Source organism: Schistocerca gregaria, chromosome 1 (genome assembly GCF_023897955.1).
Source record: "Schistocerca gregaria isolate iqSchGreg1 chromosome 1, iqSchGreg1.2, whole genome shotgun sequence".
In the NCBI taxonomy this organism is placed as follows: domain Eukaryota; kingdom Metazoa; phylum Arthropoda; class Insecta; order Orthoptera; family Acrididae; genus Schistocerca; species Schistocerca gregaria.
In genome coordinates, this window is record NC_064920.1 from 359,986,820 (window position 1) to 360,008,340 (window position 21,521).

The 21,521-nt window shown below is 43.0% G+C and overlaps 1 protein-coding gene across 5 annotated transcripts in view; it reads right to left on the reverse strand.

The window, feature by feature from the left end:
* The window catches only part of LOC126346074 (leucine-rich repeat serine/threonine-protein kinase 1), a 365,038-nt gene that overhangs the window by 15,619 nt on the left and 327,898 nt on the right, over positions 1–21,521 (reverse strand). For all 5 annotated transcript variants that reach the window (XM_050002156.1, XM_050002155.1, XM_050002159.1 and 2 more), the window contains 2 exons: positions 16,060–16,255; positions 12,066–12,252 (listed from right to left, as the gene is read on the reverse strand). In XM_050002156.1, coding sequence (XP_049858113.1) covers positions 12,066–12,252; positions 16,060–16,255 — 383 coding nt within the window. The remainder of the gene's footprint in view (positions 1–12,065; positions 12,253–16,059; positions 16,256–21,521) is intronic.

The window sequence follows — 21,521 nt, forward strand, 5'->3', positions numbered from 1 at the left end:
GGGGTACGTTGGATGTCAACAACTAACGCCCAATCTCTCTTCTGACAGCTCTATCAAAAACTTTTGAGAAAGTAATGTATTCAAGAGTAGCCTCCCATATATGTAAAAATAAAGCACTAACAAAATGTCAGTTTGGTTTTCAGAAAGGCTTTTCAACAGAAAATGCTATATATGCTTTCACTGATCAAATATTAAATGCTCTGAATAACCGGACATCACCCATTGGTATTTTTTGGTGATCTCTCAAAGGCCTTTGACTGTGTAAATCATGGAATTCTTTTAGATAAGCTAAATCATTATGGTTTGAGGGGGGCAGTGCACAAATGGTTTAATTCATACTTAACTGGAAGAATGCAGAAAGTTGAAATAAGTAGTTCATGTAATGTTAAATAACAGCTGATTCCTCAAACTGGGGGCTATCAAGTACGGGGTCCCACAGGCTTCGATCTTCGGTCCTTTACTGTTCTTGATATACATTAATGACTTACCATTCCACATTAATAAAGATGCAAAGTTAGTACTTTTTGCTGATGATACAAGTATAGTAATGACATCCAAAAACCAAGAACTAAGTGATGTAATTGTAAATGATGTTTTTCACAAAATTATTCAGTGGTTCTCAGCAAACGGACTCTCTTTAAATTTTGATAAAACACAGTATATACAGTTCTGTACAGTAAATGGCACAACTCCAGTAATAAATATAGACTTTGAACAGAAGTCTGTAGCTAAGGTAGAATTTTCAAAATTTTTAGGTGTGTCCATTGATGAGAGGTTAAACTGGAAGCAACACATTGATGGTCTGCTGAAACATCTGAGTTCGGCTACGTATGCTATTAGGGTTATTGCAAATTTTGGTGATAAGAATCTCAGTAAATTAGCTTACTATGCCTACTTTCATTCACTGCTTTCGTATGGTATCATATTCTGGGGTAATTCATCGTTGAGTAGAAAAGTATTCATTGCTCAAAAACGTGTAATCAGAATAACTGCTGGAGCCCACCCACGGTCATCTTGCAGACATCTATTTAAGGATCTAGGGATCCTCACAGTAACCACACAGTATATATATTCACTTATGAGATTTGTTGTTAATAATCCAGCCCAGTTCAAAAGTAATAGCAGTGTGCATAGCTATAACACCAGGAGAAAGGATGATCTTCACTATGCAGGGTTAAATCTGACTTTGACACAGAAGGGGGTAAATTATGCTGCCACAAATGTCTTTGGTCACCTACCAAACAGCATCAAAAGCCTGACATATAGTCAACCAACATTTAAAAATAAATTAAAAGAATTTCTAGATGACAACTCCTTCTACTCATTGGCTGACTTTTTAGATATAAATTAAGGGAGAGGAAAAAAACTAACTTAAGCATTAGTGTCATGCAATATTTTGTGTAATGTAATATCTTGTACAGACATCTTTCATTAACCTGACATGTTCCACATCATTACGAAGTGTCGTATTCATGATCTATGGAACAAGTATTAATCTAATCTAATCTAATCTAATCTAATCTAGTCTACTCTGAGATGATATTTTTTACGTAACACTCAGGTACATTATACTGAGGTGACAAGAAACTTATATGCAACCCAAAAGTTTATTGGTCTCTCTGATGGAGGTACGCTAGTTGGCCACTGATACTGGGATATAAACAACTCAGGATATTCCTCTATAGTCTCTTGGCATCAAGAGTCACTTCTGTACACCACCAAGGGAACAACTCCTGTTCCAGCTGATGAAAGCTTGAGGACTCATAATAATACAATCCAATGTACATTGACTTATACTTCAGAACACAGAGATCATAAGAGAGTAATTAATATATCAAGAAAACTGAGAAAATTTTGAGTCTATTTAAGATTGTACAAGTATGTTATGTGTACCTCACAAGGAAGAATTTGCTGCAGTGATACAGTTAAGAATTCAAAATACTAAAAATGAATGCTGAGATTTTCATCAAATGAACAGAGAGGTACATTTTAGAATAATGAAATATGGACAGTAGCACCAAAGATGTGTGTGTGTGTTATATATATATATATATATATATATATATATATATATATATATATATATATATATATATTAAAAACAAAGATTCCAAGACTTACCAAGCAGGAAAGCGCCGGTAGATAGGCACAATGAATAAAACACACAAACACACACACAGAATTTCGAGCTTTTGCAACCGGCGGCTGATTTGTCAGGAAAGAGGGAAGGAAAAGGAAAGATGAAAGGATGTGGATTTTAAGGGAGAGGGTAAGGAGTCATTCCAATCCTGGGAGCGGAAAGACTTACCTTAGGGGGAAAAAAGGATAGGTATATACTCGCTCGCACACACACACACACACACACACACACACACACACACACACACACACACACACATATCCATCAATACATACACAGACACAAGCAGACATATTTAAAGGCAAAGAGTATGGGCAGAGATGTAAGTCAAGGCAGAAGTGTGGAGGCAAAGATGATGTTGAATGACAGTGAGGTATGAGTGGCGGCAACTTGAAATTAGTGGCGATTGAGGCCTGGCGGATAACGAGAAGAGAGGATATATTGAAGGGCAAGTTCCCATCTCCGGAGTTCGGATAGGTTGGTGTTGGTGGGAAGTATCCAGATAACTCGGATGGTGTAACACTGTGCCATGATGTGCTGGCTGTGCACCAAGGCATGTTTAGCCACAGGGTGATTCTCATTACCAACAAACACTGTCTGCCTGTGTCCATTCATGTGAATGGACAGTTTGTTGCTGGTCATTCCCACATAGAAAGTGTCACAGTGTAGGCTGGTCAGTTGGTAAATCACGTGGGTGCTTTCACACGTGGCTCTGCCTTTGATCGTGTGCACCTTCCGGGTTACAGGACTGGAGTAGGTGGTGGTGGGAGGGTGCATAGGACAGGTTTTACACCGGGGGCGGTTGCAAGGGTAGGAGGCAGAGGTTAGGGAATGTGGTTTGGGGATTTCATAGGGATGAACCAAGAGGTTCAGGACAGGATACTTCCCGGGACTGGATCAGACTCTGAATGTGGCTCTCCAGCAGGGATACGACTTCCTAAAATCCTGCCCCGAAATGAGATCCATCCTTCATGAAATCCTTCCCACTCCACCAAGAGTGTCTTTCCGCCGTCCACCTAACCTTCATAACCTCTTGGTTCATCCCTATGAAATCCCCAAACCACCTTCCCTACCCTCTGGCTCCTACCCTTGCAACCGCCCCCGGTGTAAAACCTGTCCTATGCACCCTCCCACCACCATCTACTCCAGTCCTGTAACCCGGAAGGTGCACACGATCAAAGGCAGAGCCACGTGTGAAAGCACCCACGTGATTTACCAACTGACCAGCCTACACTGTGACACTTTCTATGTGGGAATGACCAGCAACAAACTGTCCATTCACATGAATGGACACAGGCAGACAGTGTTTGTTGGTAATGAGAATCACCCTGTGGCTAAACATGCCTTGGTGCACAGCCAGCACATCATGGCACAGTGTTACACCGTCCGAGTTATCTGGATACTTCCCACCAACACCAACCTATCCAAACTCTGGAGATGGGAACTTGCCCTTCAATATATCCTCTCTTCTTGTTATCCACCAGGCCTCAATCTCCGCTAATTTCAAGTTGCTGCCACTCATACCTCACCTGTCATTCAACATTATCTTTGCCTCCAGACTTCCGCCTTGACTTACATCTCTCCCCATACTCTTTGCCTTTAAATATGTCTGCTTGTGTCTGTGTATGTATGGATGGATATGTGTGTGTGTGTGTGTGTGTGTGTGTGTGTGTGTGTGTGTGTGTGTGTGTGTGTGCGTGAGTACATACCTATCCTTTTTTCCCCCTAAGGTAAGTCTTTCCGCTCCCGGGATTGGAATGACTCCTTACCCTCTCCCTTAAAACCCACATCCTTTCATCTTTCCTTTTCCTTCCCTCTTTCCTGACGAAGCAGCCGCCGGTTGCGAAAGCTCGAAATTCTCTGTGTGTGTTTTATTCATTGTGCCTATCTACCGGCACTTTCCCGCTTGGTAAGTCTTGGAATCTTTGTTTTTAATATATTTTTCCCATGTGGAAGTTATACAGGGTGTTTCAAAAATGACCGGTATATTTGAGACAGCAATAAAAACTAAACAAGCAGCGATAGAAATACACTGTTTGTTGCAATATGCTGGGGACAACAGTACATTTTCAGGCGGACAAACTTTTGAAATTACAGTAGTTACAATTTTCAACAACAGATGGCGCTGCAAGTGATGTGAAAGATATAGAAGACAACGCAGTCTGTGGGTGCGCCATTCTGTACGTCGTCTTCCTGCTGTAAGCGTGTGCTGTTCACAACGTGCAAGTGTCCTGTGGACAACATGGTTTATTCCTTAGAACAGAGGATTTTTCTGGTGTTGGAATTCCACCGCCTAGAACACAGTGTTGTTGCAACAAGACGAAGTTTTCGACGGAGGTTTAATGTAACCAAAGGACCGAAAAGCGATACAATAAAGGATCTGTTTGAAAAATTTCAACAGACTGGGAACATGAAGGATGAACATGCTGGAAAGGTAGGGCGACCGTGTACGGCAACCACAGAGGGCAATGCGCAGCTAATGCAGCAGGTGATCCAACAGCGGCCTCGGGTTTCCATTCGCCGTGTTGCAGCTGCGGTCCAAATGACGCCAACGTCCATGTATCGTCTCGTGCGCCAGAGTTTACACCTCTATCCATACAAAATTCAAATGCGGCAACCCCTCAGCGCCGCTACCATTGCTGCACGAGAGACATTCGCTAACGATATAGTGCACAGGATTGATGACGGCGATATGCATGTGGGCAGCATTTGGTTTACTGACGAAGCTTATTTTTACCTGGACGGCTTCGTCAATAAACAGAACTGGCGCATATGGGGAACCGAAAAGCCCCATGTTGCAGTCCCATCATCCCTGCATCCTCAAAAAGCACTGGTTTGGGCCGCCATTTCTTCCAAAGGAATAATTGGCCCATTTTTCAGATCCGAAACAATTACTGCATCATGCTATCTGGACATTCTTCGTGAATTTGTGGTGGTACAAACTGCCTTAGACGACACTGCGAACACCTCATGGTTTATGCAAGATGGTGCCCGGCCACATCGCACGGCCGACGTCTTTAATTTCCTGAATGAATATTTCGATGATCGTGTGATTGCTTTGGGCTATCTGAAACATACAGGAGGTGGCGTGCATTGGCCTCCCTATTCGCCAGACATGAACCCTTGTGACTTCTTTCTGTGGGGACACTTGAAAGACCAGGTGTACCGCCAGAATCCAGAAACAATTGAACAGCTGAAGCAGTACATCTCATCTGCATGTGAAGCCATTCCGCCAGACACGTTGACAAAGGTTTCGGGTAATTTCATTCAGAGACTATGCCATATTATTGCTACGCATGGTGAATATGTGGAAAATATCGTACTATAGAGTTTCCCAGACCGCAGCGCCACCTGTTGTTGACAATTGTAACTACTGTAATTTCGAAAGTTTGTCTGCCTGAAATTGTACTGTTGTTCCAAGCATATTGCAACAAACGGTGTATTTCTATCGCTGCTCGTTTAGTTTGTATTGCCGTTTCAGATATACCGGTCATTTTTGAAACACCCTATATATATATATATATATATATATATATATATATATATATATATATATATATATATATATAATAGATGTAAATAAAACAGAAAGAAACTTCCACATGGGAAAAATATATTAAAAATAAAGATTCCAAGACTTACCAAGCGGGAAAGCGCCGGCAGACAGGCACATGAACAAAACACACAACACACACACAGAATTACAAGCTTTCGCAACTGGCAGTTGCTTCGTCAGGAAGGAAGGAAGGAGAGGGAAAAATGAAAGGGTGTGGGTTTTAAGGGAGAGGGTAAGGAGTCATTCCAATCCCGGGAGCGGAAAGACTTCCCTTAGGGGAAAAAAAGGACAGGTATACACTCGCACACACACACACACACACATATCCATCCGCACATACACAGACACAAGCAGACATATTTAAAGGCAAAGAGTTAAGGGCAGAGATGTCAGTCGAGGCGGAAGTACAGAGGCAAAGAAGTTGTTGAAAGACAGGTGAGGTATGAGCGGCGGCAACTTGAAATTAGCGGAGGTTGAGGCCTGGCGGATATCGAGAAGAGAGGATATACTGAAGGGCGAGTTCCCATCTCCGGAGTTCGGATAGGTTGGTGTTGGTGGGAAGTATCCAGATAACTCGGACGGTGTAACACTGTGCCAAGATGTGCTGGCCGTGCATCAAGGCATGTTTAGCCACAGGGTGATCCTCATTACCAACAAACACTGTCTGCCTGTGTCCATTCATGCGAATGGACAGTTTGTTGCTGGTCATTCCCACATAGAAAGCATCACAGTGCAGGCAGGTCAGTTGGTAAATCACGTGGGTGCTTTCACATGTGGCTCTCCCTTTGATTGTGTACACCTTCCGGGTTACAGGACTGGAGTAGGTGGTGGTGGGAGGGTGCATAGGACAGGTTTTACACCGGGGGCGGTTGCAAGGGTAGGAGCCAGAGGGTAGGGGAGGTGGTTTGGGGATTTCATAGGGATGAACCAAGAGGTTACGAAGGTTAGGTGGACGGCGGAAAGACACTCTTGGTGGAGTGGGGAGGATTTCATGAAGGATGGATCTCATTTCGGGGCAGGATTTTAGGAAGTCGTATCCCTGCTGGAGAGCCACATTCAAGGTCTGATCCAGTCCTGGGAAGTATTCTGTTACAAGTGGGGCACTTTTGGGGTTCTTCTGTGGGAGGTCCTGGGTTTGAGGGGATGAGGAAGTGGCTCTGGTTATCTGCTTCTGTACCAGGTTGGGAGGGTAGTTGCGGGATGCGAAAGCTGTTTTCAGGTTGTTGGTGTAATGGTCGAGGGATTCAGGACTGGAGCAGATTCGTTTGCCACGAAGGCCTAGGCTGTAGGGAAGGGACCGTTTGATATGGAATGGGTGGCAGCTGTCATAATGGAGGTACTGTTGCTTGTTGGTGGGTTTGATGTGGACGGATGTGTGCAGCTGGCCATTGGACAGATGGAGGTCAACATCTAGGAAAGTGGCATGGGATTTGGAGTAGGACCAGGTGAATCTGATGGAACCCACCCTCACCCGCCTAATCCTTCACCTATACATCGACTCGGCCAATGAACACACCCGTCAACTCCTATCCCAAATCAAAGTCCTCAATCTTTCCTCTCCCGCATCCACACCGGCTGTACATAGCATCCTCCTACAGGCCAACCGCAAATTAGAACAACATGCCACCCTCCACCTCAAAAAACTATCCAATCTCCTGGTTTCCCACCTCCGGAAAGGCAACTCACTCACCCTCCACAACCTTTCCAACAAACCTCAACCTCCTCTCATTGCACACAGACCCAGTCTCTCCCATCTACTCAATCTCCCACTTCCAGCTCCACTCCCCCCAACACCTCAAAATTCTAGTCAACACAATCTGGAACCACAACACCCCAATTCAGTAGTTAACCTTTCCTCCAAACCCCTCTCCCAATCCGAAACCTCTGTCCTATCCAAAGGCCTCACCTTCAGCCCCACTCCCAGGTTCAACCAAACTGCCCTTGTCAAGGATTTACTGTCCTACACTCGTAGTCTCTGCTGGAAATATCACTTTGCCACGAAGAAAAACAATCCTGATCCCACTCCTAATGATCCAACTCCCCAAGACACTATCCAAATTGAACCCTGCCTGCAACAGTTCCGTCCTCCATCACAGCGGGACCCACCTCCTCTTCCTCAAAATCACCCTCTCCAAACCTTCCAGGAATTTCTCACTTCCAGCCTTGCCTCTCAATCTTTCTTGAAAAACCTTAATCCTACTCCCAACATCACCACAGCCGAATCCCAGGCTATCCGTGATCTGAAAGCTGACCGATCCATCATCATTCTTCCGGCTGACAAGGGTTCCACGACTGTGGTACTTGATCGTCGGGAGTATGTGGCTGAAGGACTGCGTCAGCTTTCAGACAACTCTACATACAAAGTTTGCCGAAGTAATCCCATTCCTGATGTCCAGGCGGAGCTTCAAGGAATCCTCAGAACCTTAGGCCCCCTACAAAACCTTTCACCTGACTCCATCAAACTCCTCACCCCACCGTCACCTCGCACTCCTACCTTCTACCTACTTCCTAAAATTCACAAACCCAAACATCCTGGCCGCCCCATTGTAGCTGGTTACCAAGCCCCCACAGAACGCATCTCTGCCTACGTAGATCAACACCTTCAACCCATTACATGCAGTCTCCCATCCTTCATCAAAGACACCAACCACTTTCTCGAACGCCTGGAATCCGTACCCAGTCTGTTACCCCCAGAAACCATCCTGGTAACCATTGATGCCACTTCCCTATACACAAATATCCCGCACGTCCAGGGCCTCGCTGCAATGGAGCACTTCCTTTCACGCCGATCACCTGCCACCCTACCTAAAACCTCTTTCCTCGTCACCTTAGCCAGCTTCATCCTGACCCACAACTTCTTCACTTTTGAAGGCCAGACATACCAACAATCAAAGGGAACAGCCATGGGTACCAGGATGGCCCCCTCGTATGCCAACCTATTTATGGGTCGCTTAGAGGAAGCCTTCTTGGTTACCCAAGCCTGCCAACCCAAAGTTTGGTACAGATTTATTGACGACATCTTCATGATCTGGACTCACAGTGAAGAACAACTCCAGAATTTCCTCTCCAACCTCAACTCCTTTGGTTCCATCAGATTCACCTGGTCCTACTCCAAATCCCATGCCACTTTCCTAGATGTTGACCTCCATCTGTCCAATGGCCAGCTGCACACATCCGTCCACATCAAACCCACCAACAAGCAACAGTACCTCCATTATGACAGCTGCCACCCATTCCATATCAAACGGTCCCTTCCCTACAGCCTAGGCCTTCGTGGCAAACGAATCTGCTCCAGTCCTGAATCCCTCGACCATTACACCAACAACCTGAAAACAGCTTTCGCATCCCGCAACTACCCTCCCAACCTGGTACAGAAGCAGATAACCAGAGCCACTTCCTCATCCCCTCAAACCCAGGACCTCCCACAGAAGAACCCCAAAAGTGCCCCACTTGTAACAGAATACTTCCCAGGACTGGATCAGACCTTGAATGTGGCTCTCCAGCAGGGATACGACTTCCTAAAATCCTGCCCCGAAATGAGATCCATCCTTCATGAAATCCTCCCCACTCCACCAAGAGTGTCTTTCCGCCGTCCACCTAACCTTCGTAACCTCTTGGTTCATCCCTATGAAATCCCCAAACCACCTCCCCTACCCTCTGGCTCCTACCCTTGCAACCGCCCCCGGTGTAAAACCTGTCCTATGCACCCTCCCACCACCACCTACTCCAGTCCTGTAACCCGGAAGGTGTACACAATCAAAGGGAGAGCCACATGTGAAAGCACCCACGTGATTTACCAACTGACCTGCCTGCACTGTGATGCTTTCTATGTGGGAATGACCAGCAACAAACTGTCCATTCGCATGAATGGACACAGGCAGACAGTGTTTGTTGGTAATGAGGATCACCCTGTGGCTAAACATGCCTTGATGCACGGCCAGCACATCTTGGCACAGTGTTACACCGTCCGAGTTATCTGGATACTTCCCACCAACACCAACCTATCCGAACTCCGGAGATGGGAACTCGCCCTTCAGTATATCCTCTCTTCTCGATATCCGCCAGGCCTCAACCTCCGCTAATTTCAAGTTGCCGCCGCTCATACCTCACCTGTCTTTCAACAACTTCTTTGCCTCTGTACTTCCGCCTCGACTGACATCTCTGCCCTTAACTCTTTGCCTTTAAATATGTCTGCTTGTGTCTGTGTATGTGCGGATGGATATGTGTGTGTGTGTGTGTGTGCGAGTGTATACCTGTCCTTTTTTTCCCCTAAGGGAAGTCTTTCCGCTCCCGGGATTGGAATGACTCCTTACCCTCTCCCTTAAAACCCACACCCTTTCATTTTTCCCTCTCCTTCCTTCCTTCCTGACGAAGCAACTGCCAGTTGCGAAAGCTTGTAATTCTGTGTGTGTGTTGTGTGTTTTGTTCATGTGCCTGTCTGCCGGCGCTTTCCCGCTTGGTAAGTCTTGGAATCTTTATTTTTAATATATATATATAATAGGGTTTAAATTGATATAACAATAAAATAAGAAGTAATTAGACTTCTTATGTATAAGACTGACTTTATTCTTGTTGAACATAAGTGGCAGTGACATCTTGAGTTGTCGGGTGTTCAGCCGGATATCAGCATTGTGCAAGTATGATGCTGACATCCAGCAGAACACCTGACAACCCAAGCTGGGAAAGCCTGAGAGTTACCTAAGTGGGAGTATTTAGATATAATTTCTATATCTAGAAGTTTACTCGAACCAATGTCAATTACAGGTGTAACAACAACGAAAGATTTGTGCCAATTTTTGACGCTGAATTAGAAAGGTTATGTAATTTATTTCTAGCTGTGTTCTCTTCTTTCTTGGTACACCGATTTCCATGAACCCATATTTCTTAAACACAATTTTACTGTCTCTCATTATGTATTTTTGTTCACTTTCACATAGCAGTTTGGAAAATTCATTCTCCACATACTGAACTGTATTCATAACATAAATATAGTGCTTTTAGCTGAAACTTTGGCTCATGTAGCAGAATTGGCAGTCAAGGATATCAGATGAAAGGAGCCTTGACATTAACTCAAATTCTGCAATGGGCACCAGTTTCCATAACATTTGGAAAGAAAGTATGACAGCAGGTGCAGAGTTAAATATTTTAATAGTTGTAATGCATTTCCAATGCTACTATATTGTGACAAAATTTATAGTCTACACAAATCATACTCTGTAGATTACAAAATGTATTTTTGAAAAATTGATGTTTAGAAGCTAAAACCATCACACACACACATTCCTAACTCACATTCACTATTGGTTCTGTAGTAAAGCATGCAAACTTTTTCTCTCTCACTTTATATGCAGAACTGACATTGTTTATGTATAGCCATTATCCATTTAAAGGGACTTACTCATTTACAAAAATTGTTCCAGAAAATTCATATACTACAGATTTAGGTTCGAAATGGAACTACGTTGCTTCACAATACAACAGCTACTTAACTTCACAATTCATTACTGTCATGACCATTTACTAAAAAATTAAGTACTTATCATTCTGCTGTTGACAGATTCCAATGCAAGTACTCACAATCAATATTTTTCTTTTCCATGAGTACATAATATTTGTGATTTCTACAATACCTAGATCATGATCTTCCTTTCAGCTAAATTTTGCGACCAGTATCATATTATGAAAATCTGTTGATGAAAAACTAAAAAAGTATGTAAGTTAATTACATACTACTGCATATAATTTTTGTAACACCGTTCTGGGGTTTTAAAGGAGACATGTACTGTATCACTGAGTCTCGAAGTAGATTACATGATATTTCTGCAGCACCTGCTAGGATAAACAATAAATTGAGCAGTTTCAAATCCCATGAAATAATAGTTGCTTTAGCATGTTCCCGTTTTCAATAGAGTTATGATTATCGTGTGTGCCATTTTTTCAGGGCAATGCTCTATTACTCATCCTGAAATATGATCGTTGTTGCTCAGACTGATTTATAACAGAACGGCTATTAGTTCCTACCTGAATCACAATCAAGAGCTTCCAATGCAATGTGCTATAAAGCATGCATAAATAACACACTCTTTAAATGTGATGATGACTGCTTTGTCAGAAAAGTATACTGTGTTTAGAAGATGTCTGCATTTAAATAAGAAGTTCATTACATTGTACACATTTTGAGGTATTAAACAGAGCAACTGACTTTCATATATCTCAACAATTGTCAATGAACTATAGTATTTCAAATAACAGATGTTTTGATTTTAGCTTTAGTATTTAAATAAAAACTGCATAGCTCTTTAACATCAAAGTATACACATCTGATTAAATACAGCTATGAAACAATTTTTCTTACAGAAACATACTCACACATATGCATGTATTTGGCCAATGCTATCACCAAGCCAAACATTGCCATTGACTGTGCATGCTGCTGTTGGCTTTTTAGGCAGAGAAAGGCTGCAGTACTGTAGCCAGCCACGGCTACTAGCCAGGAGTAGATCCACCCTGGCATTGGAGCATGCCAACCACAGTTCAGAACCATTGACAGTTCCTTCTGAAACAAAACAAAAATCTATGTTCCACTCATGATTTATAAGATGATGGAGGTCAACGGCTGGGATAATTTTGGCACTTGCTTGTGAGAGTGGCTGCAATTGAGAGTTATGGCACTATATATGGGCAGAGAGAGAGAGAGAGAGAGAGAGAGAGAGAGAGAGAGAGAGAGAGAGTGACAAACTAAGTTAGTTATACTAGTAACTAGAAGCACAATACTCACAAAGGAGCAAGTATATAGCAACATTCCTTTCATGGTGACGAGTGCCAACAATTCTAATTAATCATGAGCTAAAAAGAAATATAACTAACCACATACGAGATTCGTGAATGAAGAACTGGACTAAATTCTCATCCTAGAACTCTGCAGTATTTGTTTATTAACTTGACCAAGTAGAGGAAGCCTCCATCACACTATCAGAGTCAATTCATTACTGGGGATGTGACATTCACATATATCAAGGCTGTAGGGAAAAGTAATACTGGAGACTGAGATGTGACAGTTGTTGAAGTGTTGACTTCTGTGGTGATTGGCTGAATTGTCATGAAAGTATCAATGTGCTGATGTTCAGGAAAATGGCTTCTGGTAAAGGGGTGGGACACAGGAAACAGATTTAGTTACAGGAACCATGATTAGGAAGAAATAGAGTGACCTTTACACGCATCTGGCCATATATGACAATAATGCAGAGGAGTTTTAGAAATTGAGGTGGAAAGTGTAAGAAGTTTACTAAGAAGCTCTAACCATATTGCCGCTGGTGTGTGTGTGTGTGTGTGTGTGTGTGTGTGTGTGTGTGTGTGTGTGTGTGTGTGTTTGCGGGGGGGGGGGGATAGTGAGTACCATTTGGGTACTGATGGTCGTATGATGCCTTATAAATGAAATGAGCCAAAAAAGAAGGTAGCGGGAAAATTGATAAAGGACTGCTGTAAAAAATGTTCAGCTGTGATGAGGCAGAGGAACATTGAGGATGTTATACAGTGATTTATTTATTTACTTATGTCCCTCAATCCAAATTGTGAGCAGATCATATAGTATGTTACAGTTCAATGTTAGAATATTGTTTCGGCTCATGAAATACAACACTCCATGGGGTTAAGTACACACTGCAGTTAAAGCTCATATTAATGAACCCACTTTTAAGCAATTCCCACCTTCAATGAATATCTCCTCCAGTAGTAGTAAAAGTTTGCAAACAGTAAATGGCTATGACTAAATTCCCAACCAGTCCAAGAGTCTGGAGTTATTCCTTGTATTTTCAAACAAGTCTACCTTCATTGATGAAACACCAAGATACTAGCAAGTTCTGTATTTAGCCTTTTTGTTTCTTTCCATAGTTTAATTGCTCCATCCTTTGTGTGTTTGCATAGTTTAATTCTTAAATTCACTGCTTATTTTTGTATTTGAGAGGTACAGTATCGCATTTTAGTAATGGTAACATGTACATTTATGCAATCTGTGGCACAGTAGACATTTGTTTGTTTGTTTGTTTTGGTTGGTCAAGCACTTGCAGATTAGTTCATCACCTATTTAGCTTTTTGATCTGTTTTCACAGTTCAATTTTTAAATTCTTTGTATGTTTTCGTATGCTTGAACAGATTAATTATTAAATTTATTGCCTATTTTTATATTTGAGAGCTGTAACATTGCATTTTAGTAAAGGTAACATATACATTTGCAGAGTCCGTAGAACAGTATCATTTGTTTGCTTGTCTTTTTTTGAATAATCAGTAACCACAGCTCAGTCAGCCAGCAAAGAAACTGTCGCATTGCACAGTGGACATCAGATGTTGCTTGTTTAGCACATGGGTTCTGCTGCTGACGCTCGTTCCAGCAAACCCGATGTGGGGAATCTGCAATAACTGCAGGGTGAGTGGTGGGTTATTAAATGGTTGCATTGCTCGAGATGGAGAGTCAGTGTGGAAGTTGGTTGTTTGCCCTTCCCCATTCTCTTTGTAAGTGGGCATGTGGCGGAAGTGCTGAAGACTGCTGGCCTTGTTCGTGTGATGCAAGCCAAGCATCGTACCCAGTGGCAATTGGGTCATTTGTCTGGGAGCTGAGTGTACAGTGCCAACCAGAGGCTCTGCTGATTCTGAAATGGCCATGGCTGCAGATTTATGGGCCTGTGTTAAGGGTGGAGAACTGTGGGACTCGCACTGATAAGTCAGGGGAGCACTACACAAAGGAAGCAGATAGTGGCCAGCACAGTACTTGGGGACCACACATGGGGCTTTTTTAGGCTAGGCGGTACTTTCAGACCCTCTGATGAACGATTGCCAGTTGATAAACAGAGTGTGAAATCAGATCACATACAAAGTAGAGACACTTCATCAGACTTATTTTTAACAGCAAATTGTCAAAGTACTCGTAACAAAGTACCTGAACTTAACTGATCTCTAGGAAAGTTGTTATGCTCAAATTATTCTCAGACCGAAGAGCAGCTATTAACTGAAGTAAAAAACTCTGAAACATTTAGCAAGAGATGGAACATGCATTAAAATGCAGATTAGACACCACAGGAGGGGGACTGTTCATTACCGATGACAAAAACTGTACTACCCAATTAATTCATACTAATATTATACATGTGAAAGAAACTCTGTCTGTTACACTTTCATGACTAAAGAGCTGAACAGATTTTCATAAAATTTGATATGGATATAGCTTTAACTCTGAGGAAGAACACTGGCTACTTTAGAAAGTGTGTAGTGCAACATATTTACTGATGTGAAGAATATAATGTGAAATGAGGAACAATAATAACTCTTTGAAAATGCTATTTACTCTTTGAATTTTATCATATTTGAGAAAATGTTTTTGTTTTTCAATATGTTCTACATAATACAATTCACTGTATTGATTGCAATGTTTCTATACTCCTATAAGTGTCTAATCCATACTTTCATACTAACATAAATCACAAGTCTGTCATATTTTTACTGCTCTGTGTCTCGTGTTACTTACAAGTCCTTTGTTGCATTCAGCTTTGCATGAACAGCATGTAATCATGCGGTTAGTGTTGCTACTTCTTGGTCATGAGTTCCTGGGTTCAATTCTAGCTTCTCCCCCCTTCCCACAGCCCCTGCTTAAATCTGGATGTGTGTGTTGTCATCATCATTTTATCATCATTGACTTGCAAGTCATCAAAATGGACACAAATAAAAAACCTGCACCAAGATCCCAAACATCCCAACTAGGGTCTCCGCACCAATAAAGCCATACACCCATTCCATGTCATTTTATTGGTATGTGAGTGCAGTCATGGGTAACAGCTAGAATACAATGCTTCTACAATCCTAAACATGTTTAATCCAGGGCAGTCGAACTCAGCATTCTGACCCAAGATACTGGTGTTGGCAATTGTGTGTGTGAGGTGTGCTTGCATGTATGTGTGAATTTTGTGTGTGTGCGCGTCGCGCGCGCGTAATTTTTTTGTTTTGTTTTTTATTTTACTGATGAAAGCTATGACCAAAAACTTTATGTAAGTGTCTTTTATTTGTGCCTGTTTGCAACTTGACATATCTTCCTTATGATAAGTAGCAATCAGTCTTTTCCAACGGTGTTGTTATCCTACCTGGAGTATCCACTGTTTGATTGTAATTTAAAAATGATTTTTTCTTCTCAGCACAGTAGGCCTTAAGTATAAGTCTTAGTTTGTGAGCTACTGAACAATGAAAAGTGAAACAGTTTTCAATTTATAAATCTTTTCTTCAATTATCAAGGTCAGAATCTGATCAATGAATCTTCATGTATCATACAAAAAATGCTAAGATGGATTACAGAAAAATAAAAATCAGTAAAGTCATTTACCTGCAGACTGTGGCATGTTGACAACTGTTGTGGCAACAACTGGAGCAGTGTGACTAAGGGACACAGTATCTCCAAGGTGTGTGAATTCAGGTGCAGATGCTATTGACACAATCTGGCTAGCAGATGGTCTATCTCTTGGAGACTGAGACCAACAAAGCACCATCAGATCAAGTATAAAGCTTGGATAAAGTGTTTCCTGCAATGAAACTTATATATTAGTTCACGTGTTAGGTAAATAAAACATTAGTTTGTTATGATACTGTATCTTTTTAAGGAAAAGAAGTAATTGGCTAATGTGTGCTGATGTGTGTAGGGCTGTAATAAAAACAACATAATAGTTGATAACATACTTCATTAAGCTGTGTTGATAATAGCACAGTAACACAGACAGAACCTACTGTTCATCTATTTCAACTTACTTAACAAAACTGTGAACATTCTGTAGAGCTTATTCTTTCATCCATTTTGGTGTCCTCCACCCAATGATCGTCGTGTTGGGTCCGATATGGTACTCCCCAATTACACAGAGTACCAGACCTGTATATATGCCGTTATCATGATGAAGTCACAACTTCCAAACACATTTTAAAGTTGCTGCTTGCTCACCCCTGCCCCTCACCATCCCAAAGAGGAACCCATGTACATGTCCTATCTGTGTCTAGTGTGTATCATAGATTAAATGTGACATCATGTTTCAAGGTGTTCATGCATCACATAACCAAGGCAGAACCTGGGAACCAGTCCAGTATTTACAAAATTGGGTATTCTGTAATTTTTCTGGTATCCAGCCTTTAACTCCTATTGAAAATGGAAATGAAAATCACCACAAGCTCAGAGATCTGAATTAATTAGACTTATAAGACTAAACTAAAATACCTCCTGTGCTCACACGCTCCTTTCTCTGTCATACCACCACATATGTAAACTGTCATATTTTGTAAACAAATATAGTGTCGGAAACTAGTAGGTGCAAAGAACATACAGCAAAACAGAAACATTATCTCGAAGTAAAAAGAATATATATCACAACAACATAACTAGTTCAGAATAAGTTTTAAAGGTTTGGGAGATCTTTGTTTGAGTTGCTGAATACATGTGTTGGAATAAATATTTCAAGTGGTATACAAATCCTTTTCTGTCAAGTTTATACAGACTACATTTTATACTCGTTTACATCAGGTGACATGTAGCAAACTTTAAGCACAATAATTACATTGTTAACAGTGGTAAAATTACACATAAATAATAATTTTAGCTGGGATTCAGAGATAGGGAGGAAAGAATGGAGGTAGAAACAGAGAGAGACACACACACACACAAGAGAGAGAGAGAGAGAGAGAGAGAGAGAGAGAGAGAGAGAGAGAGAGAGAGAGAGAGAGAGATATCAGGGGCAGGGTGATGGGAGAGATTCAGATACAGAGGGTGAAAGGCATGATGGAGGAGAGCAAACTTTTCTTTACCAGGGGGTTCTTAAGATTATATCTGTTCACATAATAACTGTTGTGACTCGCCGATCATTCAAAGTACCGCCGCGCAATTACACGCGTCCTCTACAGTATATTGCTCCCTCCTACGTATATCTCGCGAAGAGACCATGAGGATAAAATCAGAGAGATTAGAGCCCACACAGAAGCATACCGACAATCCTCCTTTCCACGTACAATACGAGACTGGAATAGAAGGGAGAACCGATAAAGGTACTCAGGGTACCCTCCGCCACACACCATCAGGTGGCTTGCGGAGTATGGATGTAGATGTAGATGTAGATGTAGATACATGCGGTGCTGTCTGCCAGCTATGCAGCAGCTGCGCCAACTAAGCGGCCAGCCAGGCCAGGCAGCAGCCGCGCCATCTAAGCGGCCAGCCAGGCAGCGGTTGCTAGACTTGGACTCAGTGTTCATTCGAATGTTACCTTGTTCACATGTCTTGCTTTGTCAGCTTGCTCAGTGACTTATATGTGTTGTGTCTTTCTGAAACATATGGGTTCAACTTGACATTATAACAATTGGCGACGAGGTAGTGGATTTTTCCTTTTCATTGTTGACCCACAGGTTTCCATGGCTACTGTCGAGTAACTATTGCAAGGACTCACTGAACAGCAAACGCTTCTAACATCGGTGATTCACGATTTCGTCATGGCATCAAATGCGGGGTGTTTCTCATCGTTGTCTATACCCCTTTTCTTCCTTACCACTAGACGGCGGCAGACTGATCTGATTACGAAAAACATTTTCAACAGCACTTCTTGGCATTTCATGTCGCAGACGAACAAACATGTAAGTCTCTGTTCCTTTCATGGATTTCCTTGTTGTCGCAATTGGCTCCTTTGAAAGGTCCTGTGTCTTTGTCCTTTGCTGAAATGTGCTCACTTCTGCATGTCTATTTTCAAAAGCAAATGCATGTGGTAGCCTCTTGTGTTGCCTTTTATCATTGTCAAAAACAACTGCATCAATCCTATCCCACTTGGGCTGCTGAACTTCATGGCCTCAGTCGAAAGTGTCAATTTGTTACTGACATTCACAAAGAATCCTATGCTGATTCCATGGTACGGGATGCTATTATCCAGTCGGCGCTCGACAAAGAAATTCGACAGGGTGCCCTTCAGTTGGCAAATCTGACTCTAGATGAAGTCCTATCCATTGCGCAGTCTTTTGAAATTTCTCGCGCTGCTGGGGCACAAATAGTGGCGTGGGGTGACGTCGGGGAAATACAACCACTGTGCGCTGTTGACGATGCGTGCGATGTGTTCCTGCTGGCCGACGTGGCCACAGTATGCTCCCACACGCAGCCTCAGCCTAACTGTAAACAACCCTCTAAGAAACTGTAGCAAAACCCACGGCAACTTCCTTCATGTCCGCAGTGTTTTACGAAACATTCACGGGAGAACTGTCCCCAATGTTGGCTGTGTGTCACTACTGCAAAAAGAAGGGTCATGTGTCTGCTGTTTGCAAATCCGACCGCATACATGATGTTCATGACCATGACACTGATTCTGCTTCTGTGTTGTCTGTCAACTGCACTTCTTCCCTTTCAGGGAAGTTATTCCTCACTGTCCAAATCCTTGGTCGGGATATTCGCATGCAGGTGGATACCAGTTCTGCTGCCACTATAATTAATTCTCAGACATATCTTCAGTTGGGTTCTCCACTCCTATCACCTGTCACAAGGCAATTACGGCCATACAATAAACAGAAGATTTCTCTCTTGGAACAATTTACTGCTGAGGTATTTTACAAATCTGTCGTTTGCACTGTTCCCATATTTGTGGTCGACCAGAGCAAAGCAGAAAATCTTTTTGGTTTCAATGCCTTTCGCGTTTTTGGGTTCTCCATAGATGACTCTGTCAATATCGTCTCTGATGCTATTCCTTATGCTCAATTGGATTCCTTGTTGATGACATTTTCGTCCCTTTTTTCTCCTGGGTTAGGGCGTGCAAACGGCTTTGAAGCTCATATCACGCTCAAACCCACTGCTCGGCCTAAGTTTTTTCGGGCTCGACCCATTCCTGTGGCCCTTCGAGATTGGGTAAAATGGGAGCTGGATCATCTCACCGCTTCAGGGGTCTTGCTTCCTGTCACTTCCAGTGAGTGGTCCTCTCCTGTCGACGTCGTTGCTAAGCCCAATGATGATATTCGTCTCTGTGGTGATTTAAAAGCCACCGTAAATGCAAAATGACTCATCGACACTTATCCTATGCCTCGACCTGAAGAATTGTTCACTAAACTTGGCGGGTGGCCAGTGTTTATCTAAAATTGACCTGTCAGAAGCTTATCATCAACTTCCTCTTGATGCTGCTTCCTGGCAGTTTCTGGTCCTTAACATGCCTTTCGGCCTCTATCAATACCAACGATTGCCACTCGGGGTTGCCAGCGCCCCTGCTCTCTTTCAACGGTTCTTGGAACAATTATTGCTCCCTGTCCCTGGGTGTATCAATTACATGGACGACATTGTTGTCACTGGCTCCACCACTGAAGAACATCTTCAGAATCTCCACACACTTTTTCATGCCATGCAAACTGCCGGTCTTAAGTGTAATCTTCCGAAATCACAATTTTTTCAGGCATCTATCATGTACTTGGGGTTTCAACTGTCTCGGTATGGTATTCGTCTTCTTCAGCAAACCATCGCTGCGATCGATGCCCTTCCTTGCCCTACATCTGTTAAGGAACTGCAGGCCTTCTTGGGGAAAATAGCATACTATCACAAGTTTTTATCGCCTGCTGGGTCGGAAGCTCAGCCGTTGCATCGCCTGTTGCATAAAAACGTGCCTTTTCACTGGTCCGCGTCATGCGCTGTGGCTTTCCACAAATTGAAGGCTATGCTGAAACAGGCCCCATGCCTGGCTACTTATTGACTTGGCCAACATCTTGTTTTTGCCACGGATGCCTCTCAATACAGGGTTGGTGCAGTCCTTGCGCACCGTTTTTCGGATGGCTCTGAACAACCCATTGCTTATGCCTCCAAAACACTCACGGATACCCTACAAAAGTATTCTCAAATTGAAAAAGAAGCTTTGGCCTTTATTTATGCTCTTCATAAGTTTGGTGTTTTTCTCTATGGATTCAAATTTCATCTTGTTACGGATCACAAACCACTTGTCTCCTTGTTTCATCCATCATCATCCCTTCCTGACAAGGCTGCACACCGCCTCCAGCGTTGGGCTCTTTACATGTCTCGTTTCAATTATGAGATTCATTTCCGGCCGACAGCTCAACATGGGTTGTGGACAGGTTCCCTATCACCGGGGACCGGCTGGCGGCTGCTATGGGTTCTGACCCTACCCTCTCCTGGATTTTACGCTGTATTCAGAAGGGTTGGCCAGATCATCTGTCCGCTAAGACTTCTGATCCATTGCGGAACTACTGTGCTTTGCACTACCACCTCAGGGCTAGGGATGGTGTTATCCTGCTTTCCACCGACAATGCTTCACTGCGTGTTGTTGTACCTGCGTCTTTGCATGCTTCGGTCTTGCGCCTCCTTCATCAAGGGCACTGATGTGTGTCTCGCACAAATTCTCTGGCGCACCATCATGTGTACTGGACCGGCATCGACTCTGAAATCGCACACATGGTCGCTGCCTGCGGCCCTTGTGTGTCACAGACTGCTGCCTGCGGCCCTTGTGCATCACAGACTGCTGCCCTGAAGTCATCTTTGTCACCATGGCCTTCGCCTGAGACGCCCTGGGAGCGCATTCATGCTGACTTCGCAGGACCCTTTTTAGGTACTTATTGGCTCCTCGTAATTGACGCCTACTCTAACTTTCCTTTCATTGTCCGTTGCACATCGCCTGCCTCCGCAGCAAACAACGCCTATGGACGTTAGCAATCTCCAGGCCACCTCCATCAAGACCAGTGCAAAAATTTCAAAGGGGGGAAAAGTGTTGTGACTCGTCGATCATTCAAAGCACCGCCATGCAATTACGCGCGTCCTCTACATGTGGTGCTGTCTGCCAGCCATGCAGC